General features: G+C 36.8%; 2 protein-coding genes across 2 annotated transcripts; one reads left to right on the top strand and one right to left on the bottom strand.

Annotated features, from left to right (window-relative positions):
- The first annotated feature begins 170 nt into the window (after window positions 1-170).
- On the top strand, window positions 171-8,716 carry LOC141338754 (afadin- and alpha-actinin-binding protein-like). The gene is made up of 12 exons (XM_073844369.1): window positions 171-318; window positions 2,555-2,701; window positions 2,794-2,997; window positions 3,075-3,185; window positions 3,268-3,403; window positions 5,387-5,462; window positions 5,909-6,089; window positions 6,178-6,325; window positions 6,498-6,628; window positions 6,781-6,954; window positions 7,040-7,151; window positions 7,220-8,716. Exons 2-12 carry the CDS (start codon window positions 2,579-2,581, stop codon window positions 7,279-7,281), a joined length of 1,458 nt encoding a protein of 485 aa, XP_073700470.1. The 5' UTR covers window positions 171-318; window positions 2,555-2,578; the 3' UTR covers window positions 7,282-8,716.
- A 144-nt stretch (window positions 8,717-8,860) lies between these two features.
- LOC141338753 (vitellogenin-like) lies at window positions 8,861-13,390 on the bottom strand. The gene is made up of 19 exons (XM_073844368.1): window positions 13,271-13,390; window positions 12,970-13,188; window positions 12,654-12,871; window positions 12,476-12,573; window positions 12,226-12,350; window positions 12,049-12,150; window positions 11,830-11,949; window positions 11,539-11,725; window positions 11,347-11,449; window positions 11,080-11,265; window positions 10,876-10,987; window positions 10,600-10,789; window positions 10,243-10,514; window positions 10,121-10,165; window positions 9,960-10,037; window positions 9,672-9,878; window positions 9,452-9,594; window positions 9,220-9,358; window positions 8,861-9,127 (listed from the first exon to the last, which is right to left on the bottom strand). The coding sequence occupies exons 1-19, from the start codon at window positions 13,340-13,342 to the stop codon at window positions 9,002-9,004; spliced, it is 2,742 nt and encodes a 913-aa protein (XP_073700469.1). The 5' UTR covers window positions 13,343-13,390; the 3' UTR covers window positions 8,861-9,001.
- Window positions 13,391-13,444: the final 54 nt, after the last annotated feature.

Genomic DNA, 13,444 nt, shown 5'->3' with positions numbered 1-13,444 from the left:
AAAAGATTCTTTTTATATGGCTCTGGTTTTTAGTACCTGCATTGAGCGCGACGACGCCCATTGGTGGATGTTCCGCGGGGGTGCGTGGGCTGCAGCCAATGACACGCCCTCGTATTCGTTGCATGGCAACGTATTTGCTTGTGAGTGTTTTCCTTCAAGGTTGAGCTGTACTGAAGGCGTCTGCATCAATGTAACGACGTGCCACAAAAAGACGGAGTATTACGCAAATTTATCTGGAAAATGTGTCAATCCGTGGCGAATGTCGGGAAATGAAGCTGACAAACCTCACGAGTGCTGCTGAATGCCTAATTATACGCAGTAAGTGAACCTCTGATGGTTTACAACTTCAAAGTCCTCGTTTGTTAACCACGACATCAGCATGTTATTCAGAAATATTAAAGATGTAAACATCGCTTCTGTGTCGCTTTATCTTCATGTAGTTTTGTGTAAATTCGGCGTCCTAGTGTAGAAATCCTTGTATTCACCTTAACCTACTTTAGATGTGATCATGGTGTTTACTATCCAGAAATAATTAGCTTGTAATGGATTTAGTCGTTTGATGAATAACCATTTTGATTTTACATTGTCTCAGTACTCACACTAATTTGGAATGAATTATTAATTGATTGTACAGTTTTATAGCTGTCTGTAATCTACACGTCATTTGATAAACTGTTACATTACCAGGTTTTGAACAGTAAGATGTTTTTTTTAAAGAAAAAAGCCTGCATTTATTTGATCCAAAAATACAGCAAAACAGTAACATTTTGAATGTATTGAATATATTTTAAAATGTAATTTATTACTGCGATTTCAAGGCTAAATTTTTAGCATCATTATTCCAGTCACATGATCAAAACAAACAAACAAACAAAAACAAAAAACACGTTAGTTATTAATATTATGTTGAAAACAGCTGAGTAGATTTTTTTTTAGTTTTCTTTGATGAATAGAAAGTTGAAAAGGACAGCATTTATCTGGAATAGACATCTTTTGTAACATTATATAAAAGCCTTGATTGATTTTCATTGATTTAAAGCATCTGTGCTAAATAAAACTATTCATTTCAGTAATTTCTTTCCATAAAAAATAAAAAACTGACTTTAAGCTTCTGAGTGGTTAGTGGTATAGTGTATAATGTTACAAAAGCTTTTCAATGTGGAAAAATGCTGATCTTTGGATCTTTCTATTTATCAAAGAGTCCTGAAAAACATTGATAAAAATAATAATAATAATAATAATAATAAATATTTCTTTAACAGCAAATCAGCATATTAGAATGATTTCTGAAGGATCATGTGACACTGAAGACGGGAGTAATGATGGTGAAAATTCAGCTTTGAAATCACAGGAATAAATTGCATTTTAAAATATATTCAAAAAGAAAACAATTATTTTAAAAAGTAAAATTATTTCAAAATTGTACTGCTTTTTTACTGCTATCAAATAAATGCAGGCTGAGTGAGCAGAGGAGACTTCCTTAAAAACAAAAATCACAAATCGACTCTTCTTTTTTATTATTATTATTTTTTTGTTTTATAGAGGTGTCATAACGCACCTGTAAAAAAAATAAATTCCTTCATATTAATACAATACATTGTGCCCTATTTTCCCATGAGGAACCTTTAACATCTATGGAACCTTTCCATTCCACAAAAGTTCTTCATAGTGGAAAAGGTTCTTAAGATTTTTAAAATGTTCTTCACATTAAGAAAAGTTTTTTTAAGATTGTAGTGATTTTTAACCAATAAAATAGAGCTTGTGCGCTATATTCAAAGTATTTTTAAACCATATGATCATTTTTTTGTGTCCAAATACACTCTTAAAAAAAAGTTTCTTTACTGACATTGATGGTTCCACGAAGAACCATGAACATCCATGGAACTTTTCAAAAAAGTTGGAAAAAGGTTCTTTAGATTTTAAAAAAGTTCTTCATAACTGCTCACCGAAAGGTTCTTTAGGGAACCAAAAATGGTTCTTCTATGTCATTGCAAAAACACCCAATTGGAGCCTTTATTTTTAAAAGTGTATGCTGCTTTTGATCACATCATGCCACATTAGGTCACCATCATTGGTTCTGACGTGCTTCATGACCAAAATTTTGAACTCAAACTTGACTTGACAATCTATCGCTTGGCTTCAGAAGTCAGCCTTTGAATATTGTATGTATTGTAAGTCATATGGACTACATTTTTAGTTTTTATTTTCTTTCTTTCTCCTTTTTAGAGCTTGGAACAAATGTAGTAACAGCAGGCTGGAGTAAACAACAACATTATTTTTGGGAAAAATATTCACATTTGGCATATTATTGAGGTTTTCAGCACATAGGTGAGGAAAGTAGAGAAGATTTCAGCCGGTGCTCCAGATAACCAAAGTCTCTTGGGGAAAGGGAAAGATTAGGCGACTCAAAATACTGTGGAAAGTTATTTTAAGGGCAGGTTCCCTCCTAACCTCATTCAGAGCAGTATTCACATTCACTCGGAACCGGTACAGCATGTACTTGAGACAAATCTTTACAATTAATAGTGCATTTATGTTTCTCGTTCTTTTCTAGGACATATAGGTTTTATTGACTAGAATGTCTCCTTCAAGACTATACTCAGCATCGGTCATGTCTCCTCTGCCTTTAAGTTCTTTCAATGTCTCGAGCAACTTCTGCACAGAAGAGAATATCTCTGAATGCATTCTGTACATCAATCAGGTAGGTGCTCTTATATTTCTGAGTTTGAAGAAGAAGAATCTAGTAGAAGAACCTCGTCTTGTTAATAAACTTGCCACTGTTTACGTTCACAGGAGTTGTCGTCTCTGTGCTTTCCACCAATTTTCCGCAACTCGGATGACATCCGTGATCTGGATGCTGTGGTTGCCCTAAACAACATACATGACTTGCTTCAGCTACACCGTCGCGCTGTTGGAATGATGGAGGAGCTGGAGGTGGAGCAGCTCAAGTCCAGCAGTGACCTCCATTACCAACATCTCACCAACTCCAGGCTAAAGGTTTGGCTATTTATCACACTTTTTATTTGTTTTTTTCAGCAAACAAAACAAAAAACTATGAATTTTCACTTTTGTAGGACCAGCTTGAACTTTCCAAAAAGGAAAACATGCGCTTGCACGAGCGAGAGCGTCAGCTGGAAAATAATTTAAAGACTTTGCAAAACGGTCTAAAAGATTCAAAAGAAGAGGTATGAAAAATAGCCACCCGTTTTTTACTGTTTGTTTTCTACAGTGTTCACCTCAAAATCAAATATGGTTTTACTTTATAAGATACAAAGGCTGCAGGGTATCATTGCAAGTCGTGCCACACAATACAACCATGACATTAAAAGAAGAGAAAGGGAGCACAACAGAGTAAAGGAGCGCCTCAATCAACTACTCATTGCCAGAAAGGAAAATAAACAAGGTAAAATTTATTCCTTAAATACATAGCGTGTTATTGGCATCTGTAAGATTTCTTATGCCCACCAAGGCATTTAATTAAAAAATACAGTAAAATGGCAATATTGTGAATTACTATTACAATTTAAAAGAACTGTTTTCTATTTTAATACATTTTACAATGCAATGTATTTCTGTCATGTGAAAGCTGAATTTTCAGCATCATTGCTCCATGATCTTTCAGAAATCATTTTTAATATTCTGATTTGCCGTTAAAGAAATATTTATTATTATGAAACTGAAAATGCTGTTATTTGATGAATACAAAGATACAAAGATCAGCATTTACCTGAAATAAAAAGCTTTTGTAACATTGTACACTGTATATCCTTCAAAAGCTTGGAGTCAGTATTCTTTTTTTTTGGAAAAGTAATTATAGAAAATAATACTTTTAATAGTAAAGATGCTTTAAAATGATAAAAAGTGATGATAAAGACATTTATAATGTTACTAGTGGTGGGCCGTTATCGGCGTTAACGTGCTGCGTTAACGTGAAACTCTTATCGCGCGATAAAAAAAATATCGCCGTTAATCTATTCTCAAATTTGGGTTGGGAGCTGGGTCTAAACTACGCAAGCTATGATGACTTTCACCTTGATAGTTTAACGCGGATGTATACCGAAGACTATAGAATATGGTCGCGCGTTTAAGTCTCCTCCGCCAAAACACAGACGGGATCGCGTAGTCCTCCATTCATAAAAACCGAATCTACTATAGCGAAATGCCACGTAAATTCGTCGTTTTTTGGATTCATAAATCAAATGTTGGTCAGTCACTTAATTCAAATTGCGATATGGACTAGTGTATGTGAAACCTGAAATGCAAAAAGACCGTTTTAATATGAATCCGATATGTTCCGTTTGCCTAGCTGTATGTATGCATTGCGGAGACGAGCTTTTACTACACGCATACTGAAACACACGTGACGCTCCCGGTAATTTTTGGCATTTTCATCTCACATGAACAGATAAACTCAATCTCCCAAACTGCTGTGAGTGTCACTTTTAACGTTTCATTTGAGAAAACTAGCATCATATCATACTGTATGACACAGAAACTTCACGGCAACCTGTCAAAATAAAAGTACGGTGTAACATGTAATGGGCTGGGTAGGTGTTGACGTTAAAAAAAAAACACAATCTAATAGGTAGAAAAAATAATTTCATTGTTAGTTAGTTAGTAAACACAAGTACATCTAATTGAACATAATTTATTTTCATCAACAAATTATCATAGAACAGATTTATGAGCTTTATGATCCATTCTCAAAGACTTTAAGTCATTATTTGGGTAGCACACATATTCTGAATGCCTTCAGCAGAATTCAAATTAGCCATTTTAATCTAGATTAACCTAGATTAATTCCAAGATTTAATCTAGATTAATCTAGATTAAAAAAATTAATCTATGCCCACCCCTAAATGTTACAGAAGGTTTTTTTCTGATAAATGATGTTCTTCTGAACTTTCTATTCAGCAAAGAAAGCTGAAATATATTCTACTCAAAATCACAATATTGGAATGATTAAAATATATATGACCTCGACTGAGTTTACACACTGCCTCCGTCAACTTTTGTCCATCATAGAAAATTTTTTGGATCATTCGGGTCAGATTTTCTGCTTTTTTGCATCCGTAGCAAGCATTTTGTTAGGAAAGGATGACGAATATGAAACAAACGGAAAAACAAAAGAAAATTTCTGACTCAGTGTGCAATGACCTTTACTATTCAAAAACTGGTGTGTGTGTGTGTGTGTGTGTGTGTGTGTGTGTATATATATATATATATATATATATATATATATATATATATTTGGTAAATTGTTTTAGTATTTCATTTATTAATTGCTTAAATAAACAGTTCACCAAAAACTGATTTTTTTTTTAAATTAATCTCGTATATCTTACATATCTCAAATCTTTTGAAAATAATTTTTACTTTCTGTCAGGAATGGAAGTTTTAAATTATGTTGGAAGGTCAGATGGGAGGAGATGTCTTTGGAAAACTGGAAAAACTGAATCCAGGTAAAAAAAACGTCTTTTGGGTTGTTTGTTGCTGTTTTAATGGTTATTCTTCACTATAGTTTCACATGAAAACTTTAGGCCGTGTTCACACTTTGCGTCTTTTTTGACAAGAAAAAGTTGACAAGGGCACTTTTTTAAGTTACAAAAAATCTAGAAGTGTTCCAGCAAAGGGCGTCTTTTTGTTGCTATAACAACAGTAGCCTATGTGTCCTTGACGTAGGGCGTTTTCTTCAGAAAAGTTAAACTTTTTTCAACGTGAAAAGATGCTCTGAGCTGCAGAAAAAGGCACAGACGATGGCGTAAAAAAAAAAGCGCTCAGGACTTTTTTGAAAACACGGTTTACTCCATAGGGTTGTAATGTAAAACAGAAGCTGGCAGTTAAAAAAAAAAAAGATGCCAAGTGTGAACACGGCCTTAGACATTCTTTTTTTGTTTTGTTTTTTCAGACATGAGGGAGAGATGTACAAAACTCTACTCAATGAATTTGATAACCGCCAGAGGGAGCTAATGGTGGAAAACATAGAGCTGAAGAAGGTGCTTCAACAGATGAAAAGAGAGATGGTGGGGGTTTTAAATTCAAAGAAAACATGCCAAAAGGAAGAGAAACAAAGCAATAACACTGATCAGGTTAGACAGTGTCCATAACAGCCATTTTACACAAAAGCGCATAATTATTTGTCTTTAATAATAGTATCTTGATACCATCATATTTCAGTCGACTCTGCAGACAAATTCAGATGATGATGAACCCTTGAAAGGACCTCTTGAGATGTCATGTGATCATGCTCGAGAGAAACTCACCAACAGCATTCGTCAGCAGTGGAGGAAACTCAAACACCATGTGGAACGATTGGACAGCCAAGGTAGAGGATGCCGCTCACAAGACCTTCAGGGCAAATCGCTGTCATCAAAGTCTTCTTTATTTCTTGGACAGCCTTATCACCTAATGCATAGAATGGTACACATCAGACTCAAACATACAAAACTATTGTGAAATAGGTATAACAGATAAAGACATTGCATTTTGTGTTGAAGCATCCATGGTGCAAGATGGAGACAGTGAAGAGATGATCACCAAACAACTCCATGAGGAGGAGATGGAGAGGCTCAAACTAGAAATCCAGCAGTGCAAAGAGTTCATTCAGACTCAACAACAACTTCTGCAAGTAAGTAGAGGTACAGTTTTATTCAGTCAGAGTCAGTGATGTCAAGAAGAGCTGAGTTTTCGCAGCAATGCCCTAGAAGAGCCATTTTGAGTTCCTCAAAGAACCTTTTAGATGTTTCTAAGAAAACATGAACTTTGCTTTATTTTTTACAGCAACAGCTCAACACACCATGTGATGAGGAGACCGCAGCCGTTCTGAATGACTCCTACATGCTGGAAGAGAAGGAGCGCTTGAAAGAAGAGTGGAGAGTGTTTGAGGAACATAGGAAAAACTTTGACATGGAAAGGAGAAATTTCACAGAGGCTGCCATCAGATTGGGCCATGAGGTTGTGGCTTATGATTGTTTTTATGGACTTCTGAATTCAGTTCTTAAGTCATCTTGATTTTAGACACATTTGTTTCTCTTTTCAGAGAAAATGTTTTGAGGACGATCGTGCAATGTGGCTCAAACATCAGTTTCTGAACACAACATTTGCGGACCAAATGAAACCACAAAGTCACAGGACAGATGATTTTTCAAAGCGTAAGTTTTTTTTTACTGGTTTACTTTCTCTTTAAAATAAAATTTTAAATTTCTTTTTTGATTTGCAGACTCTGGTCATGAAGAGAAACTGATTTCAATTTCTGGTAAAGTCAGCAAATCCCATCTTTAGTTTATCCACATCTATGGAACTGCTTGCAGACGAATCTACATTTTCTTCCAACAACAGAAGAGAGACAACTGGAGCCAATTTAAGAGTGTGAATGTGAATGAAGTCTGCGAGTATCTTTATAAAAAGAACTTTCAACATATGGACTTGAATACTAAACAGAATAATGCGTCAATTTGTAGTAAGATTGTGAAGGCTGCTGAATCTTACAAGTTTCATTATTTTTAAGTTTTGCAATATAAGCAATGTTTTAAATATGATCATTGTGATGTTTTGAAACATTTAGCATTTTCATTTAGAAATTCCATGTAGAAATGTATGAATATTGCATTTTGCTAGTTGAAAGTAACCAAAGTATTTCTAGTTTTTCATATGTTATTGTTGTAAAAGTTATAGCTTCTTATGGTTTACTTAAAACTGCATCATGTTCAACAGTGTTTTTACAATGTTTTTAAATAATTTTTTGTAATTTTTTGTTACTGAATATAAGGTATAATTATCTCAATCTACAGTAAGTTGTAAAAAATGATGAATTTGACTAATCTTCATCAAACTACATTTGAATTATTTGCCTTTAGATTTTTGTTTTTGTAAATCATCAATGTAGCAATATAATTGTTGACATCAGCTGCAAAACCACAAAGATTTAATTTATTGTTGCATGTGGATAGAGTGCTATATCATAGCTACTATATGCTAAGGACTGATTCTAAAATGAATGTATTTTAGATATAAAACATAACAAGGATTAAGCTCCATTTAAATACAGTAGTATAGGCAGTCTTTCTAAACACTTTATTCAATATTTATTCAAATAAAGTAACTCTTGTAAAGGCATAAAAATAATGACAGTTTCATCCTTCGATAAAATACCACCTCCTGTTGGATTCTTAATGCAATGCAAAAGTTTAAATTCACATTTTACGTTTTGAGGCATAAATATAACCCATCAGCTGGGCTATAAACGTACTCTTAGTTAAACAGTGTTTACATTTTCTTATCCTTTTCAGATGGGATGAAGTCACGCGGTTGACGTACACGCACTTTGGCGCGTAAGGTCTCACACAGCTATTGATAATGGTGCGAAGAAGAATTCGAATTTTTAGCAAACTCTGTGGAAAATGACTTCCAGTGTTAAGGTAAACAGCTTGCGATTTCTTGCTCTCTCAAAGTTTTGTAAAAATACGTAAATGTCAATAATTTATTATGTGTAGCCTAGTAGCTCTGAGAAGATCCGTCACCCTTATTCTAAGGTATTATTCTTGTATATTATTGCTGCTCAGCTGCTAATTACACAAATATTCTCCTTTACCATATTAGCATATGCAGTTTTTTTTTTTTTTCACTATTTACAATTTATATTGCGCCCAGGTCACGATGTTGCATGTGTTACTAATTTTTGGTCTCTTACTAACAAAGTTTGTTTTATGAGTTTTTTCTTGTCCTTATTATAATATGAAACCAATTTTAACATGATGTGTTGAATGTTTCAACTATATGTAGGCTATTTGTTAACATTATTTAACATGTGCAAAAAAAAAATCTGGATGTTACCGTGAAGTGAAAACAATTCACAAGTTGCTAACTTGCAGGGTGTTTATTAAGTATTGCTTGCATTACATCAGTGGTAAAATTCAATTAAACTGTCAAAAAAAAAAAAACGATTAGTTTTGTATGAACACAGCTCACATTTTCTTAAACATGAAATGTAATTCTTCAAGTTTTATTCTTCCTTGATGTGTTTATGGATCCAGGTCAGAATGTCCTCATCGATATGAATGGAAAGGGTTCCATCTGGATTGATGGGAACAGCAATGGGAAGAGGAATAGCCATTCTTGACAGTGTCATCTGTAGCAACAGGAACAAAAACAATTAGTCAGGCATGATTATATCTGATTATATCTTTGTGTGGGTCATAATTTAAAAGAAAGTTGTTTTACCTCTGGAATCCTAGCAATGACATTCAGGGACCTCTGGGTTGGCAAGGCAGCAGTCAGTTCAATCTCTTTGTCAGCGTTCGTTACTCTTTCATATCTAAAGCCTGCCTTGATGGCTGCCATGGGGATGTGTTTAGCCAGCCTAGTGGTGAAGGGGTGCAAAGAGAAAAGTAAATAATAAACCAGTGTCGGATTCTACACTATACATTTGTTGTTTAGTGTTCATTAACATTACTTTTTGGCATAGGTGGTGACAATTATTGGCAGCCTCTCCCATTCGACCTCTAGACGTGCAGCAGGGAATTCGCCCAGTACACCAGCCTCAGCTTTAGCAATAACTGCGTACTGTTGGCACTCTGAACCCCATGCAACCCTGGCCTGGAAAACAAATGTATGCTCTCTTTAAAATGAGAAAGAAATCCTGACAATTTTTTAAATTGCACTTCCAGTCTTACAGTGACTTTGTGTTTGCTCAGGAGGGCTCCATCTGCACAGATCTTCATGTTGTCATTTTCAGCAATAGAGGAAAGAACAAGTTGCACTCTTGCAGTTGGCCTGTCAAAGTAAGCAGCAAACTGGTAGCCCAGGAGCTTGCGGTCAGCTCTCACAGCACGGGCAATGACAGCAAAAACAGGTGGAACAGCATTTCCGAGGAACTTGGCCTGAAACATACAATGAAAAAAGAGACATATTTTACACTTGGATTTTGTGTTATTTTGAACAAATGACACTAATTTATTCACCTGTTTCTGGATAGCCTCAAAGCTAGATGCAGCACTTCCACTGCTAACCGCCTTTGAGGCACCATGGGGTGCCAAGTACTGCAAACAAAATAATGTCATAGACATGATTATTTTGATGACAAAGAAACAATATTGTTAACAAAAATTGTTGTAGTAGTTACCCGATCTTTGTGGAATTTCTTGAAGGGCTCCATGACGATGGCATTCTGAAAACCATATAAAATGACTCAATGTAAATGAATATACAGATTTATAACCAACAGGCTACATTCCATATTCTCACCTCAGTCACACGAGAGCTGGACATGGAGGAGCTTGAACTGCTGCTGCTGCTGCTGCTGCTGCGGCTGCGGCGGCTGCTGCGGCTGCTGCTGCTTTTAGAAGAGACAGGAGCTTTTTTATCTTCAGTCTCCAGGATTTCCCTCAGTTTCAACAGAAAGGCCTTTCCTTCTGGAGTCTCCTCATCAATTAGGCTGATTTGTTTAAGGAGCCTCTCAGCAGCTCTAGGACCAACTTGGACTTCAAGCTCCAGTTTTTCGACAGCAGGACCTTCAGCTAAAGCCAAAACAAAAGACTGTAAATTATAATCACATCTGAAGAACTTTGAGTTACATGAATGTTGTCTTTTCTGTAAGTATACCTCTTGCCAGTGTAGCGCGGGCTGAGTGTTGTCCGAGTATGTAGAACAGAGGAGCATTTTTGATAAAAGCAGCATTGTGCGAGTTTACCTCAATGCATCCCTTGATTTCAATGTATGGGACAGCAAGACAGAGAGTCTTGTGGAATGGAGCAGGAGCTCTCTGAGGAGCCTGATCTGGTGTCTCAGAGGACTGGAAAAAAAAATCGAAAAACTATTGCCATTATAAAACTTGAAACAAATGGGTACTCAACATACTAAAACATATCCAAATTTTACCAAATAATCAGCAGGTGTCTGGGAATTCTGCACAGCCATTTCGGGTACTAAGGGAACAATCCTCTCAGCGGTGGGCTCTTCAATGTTTCTGACCACAGCAAGAGTCTCAAAGCTTTTGGAACAAGAAAAAGGTTGCATTTCATTTTTCAGAAGCCTTGTTTATGAATTTATTCAAAATGACTGGCATCACTAAGATTTCATTACCTCACAGCAGCAACATGTTCAGGAAGCTCAACAGGCAATGCCTCAACCTTGTAGTTGCCCTTGAGAATGTCTGCTCTTGCAGACACTTTTCCAGGAGCAATTGTACGGATCTTTCCTCTCGCCATAACAGCAGCTTGGATGAAGGCAGTGTTCACTCCCATTACAGCAAAGGTCTGGAGAGCAACACTGAAAAAAGAATAATGGAGATTTGTTTGTAAAACTGCTGCTGCGCACATTATCTTCATGGAATTAGCTGCAAAAGCGTACCTTGGTCTAGCTTCCGCTTGGAGTTGAACATCAGTCTTCTTAAGCTGCTCAAGAGTCATGGTCTCAATCGCCTCAGGAAGAGGAGGTGTAATGGTGGCCTGAACTGGAAAGATGATCAGAACAACATCAAACCAAGAAGTGTCTCTGTCACATCTGAGTAAAAATTCAACAAATTCTAACAAAAAAACGTACCACTGAGACTTGCAGCAGCAACACCAGCAGTATACAAACTGAGCTCCATGGGCACACCAACTGCTGTTGGCAAGATACGGCGCACTTCAGCTGCAAGCAGAGGTTTGGCATACTGCCAGGCAATTCCTTCCTGTAAAGCTCTAAGGGCTGACTTCAACAGTTCACGTGGTTTGGGTCCAGTCACAATCTGGGGATTAGATTTATGAGAAACTTAATTGTAAGAATCATTGATGAGACAGATCTCATAAAGATATAGTAATGTGAGAGGAGAAAAAAACTACAACACGATACCGGTATTGCTTCTTCAATGATGGTCTTGTCAACTTTGACAAAAGCTACTTCTTGTCCAAAAAATTTGATGTAGGCTGAAGCCAATGGCTGATTGGTTGGCAAGGCCTTCCAGTTTGCAAGCTTGAAGAGTTAAAACAGAGAAGTCATATCATACACATTTAGCTTATGTCATGTTTATGATATTACTGAAAAGAAAATTTTATGAATATGAAAACTTACTGTTCTCAGGGTGCGCTTAATCTTTGTGATACGGTCAACGCTTTCATCTGCAGCAGGAGATTGCAGAAGAGCCTCCTGGATTCCTTCAGTTCTTATGCCAATCTGTTTGAGGGGATCAGTTAGGTGACGACTGAATACCATGAATCAGATTTTTTTTCTCAATTTTGGTTGGCCCACCTCAAGAACATCAGCAGCAGCTCCAGCCAGGTAAGCGCGTGCTTTAGCCACAACAGCTCTGGGCAGGATAGTGGCAGCATCATTGATCATGAAAGCACTACCAGCAGCTCCAATCATAAGAGGGGCTGCACACAAACAGATGTAAGAATACCATTAATCCATTTTTTTCTTGTCAGAAAAATTTGTACATGTTAAGAAACACCTCCAGCAAACCATTTCTTAGCTCTCCTAAGAAGTTTCCAAGACTCACTGTGATAGAAGTCAATCTGAAGGGCTCTGCTGAAACGTAAACTAAGCCTGTCCAGTTTGCGGCTCATGAGCTTGATGGCAACATTAGCTGCACCAGCACTGGAATGGACAACCATTATTACCTCATGTGTTTGTGCTTATGTGATATATTTTTATGAAAAATGTTTTATTGTTCTTACACGGCCGCCATATCAGGAGCGGTGATTCTGGTCAAGGACTTGATATGAGAGTAGGCGAAGCTTGCGACATGCATGTTGGTCTCAGTCTTCAAAGCACCAGCAAGACTGGTGACGAGAGCCACTGAGGGCTTGGTCTCAAACAACACAATACAAGCAACCATGCGCACTTCTGGATGGAGAGCCCTGTCCAATAAAATCTGCAGCACTACTGGCTGAACCTACAGTTGAAAACATTTTTAGTTTATAACTGGAAGAAATGTGCTCATTCATTCATTTTTTTAGTAATTAATTAATTCCTACAAAGCCTGACACTTACCAGTTTTGGCTCTTTCTTGGCAATGTTCCTCAGGGCCAAGATGGCATCAGCCTGGACCCTAAGTGGCAGAGCAGTAGCTGCAGTTCTCAGTCCAGGTAAGAGCTTCATGATGGGTTTAAGACTAGCAGGATGACCAGCATTGCCCATAACTTTAAGAGCCAAAGTGATTTCAGGAATGTCATTCTTAGAAATGGCCTCTGCAGCAATCTCATGAATGGGCTGAGGAGTTTGAGGCATGTGCAGTTAGACAAATATTAATGAGTATGGCATTGGAAATTAAGAGAAGACTTGAGGTGTTTACCCTGAGGAGCTCAGCAGGGCAAGTAGGAACTTCAACACAGTGCTTGGCAATCATGGAACCATATCCGAGCATGACAACTTCACGCAGAGCTGGGATTCTGGCAATTTTCTCGTTCAAAGCCAAACTCTGTTGGAGATAATGTGGAACTATTATTTAAGGCAAAATTTAAAGAGC

Source organism: Garra rufa, chromosome 7 (genome assembly GCF_049309525.1).
Source record: "Garra rufa chromosome 7, GarRuf1.0, whole genome shotgun sequence".
NCBI classification, from domain to species: Eukaryota; Metazoa; Chordata; class Actinopteri; order Cypriniformes; family Cyprinidae; genus Garra; species Garra rufa.
This window is presented reverse-complemented; position numbering and strand designations above follow the sequence as displayed.

Coding starts and splice junctions, on each gene's coding strand:
- LOC141338754 (XM_073844369.1), top strand. CDS start 2,579: ATGTCTCCTTCAAGACTATACTCAGCATCGGTCATGTCTCCTCTGCCT. Junction 2,702..2,793: donor GCATTCTGTACATCAATCAG/GTAGGTGCTCTT, acceptor TTACGTTCACAG/GAGTTGTCGTCTCTGTGCTT. Junction 3,404..5,386: donor CAGAAAGGAAAATAAACAAG/GTAAAATTTATT, acceptor ACTTTCTGTCAG/GAATGGAAGTTTTAAATTAT.
- LOC141338753 (XM_073844368.1), bottom strand. CDS start 13,342: ATGCTCGGATATGGTTCCATGATTGCCAAGCACTGTGTTGAAGTTCCT. Junction 10,038..10,120: donor AGAAATTCCACAAAGATCGG/GTAACTACTACA, acceptor TTTTGTTTGCAG/TACTTGGCACCCCATGGTGC. Junction 9,359..9,451: donor GTCACCACCTATGCCAAAAA/GTAATGTTAATG, acceptor CTTCACCACTAG/GCTGGCTAAACACATCCCCA.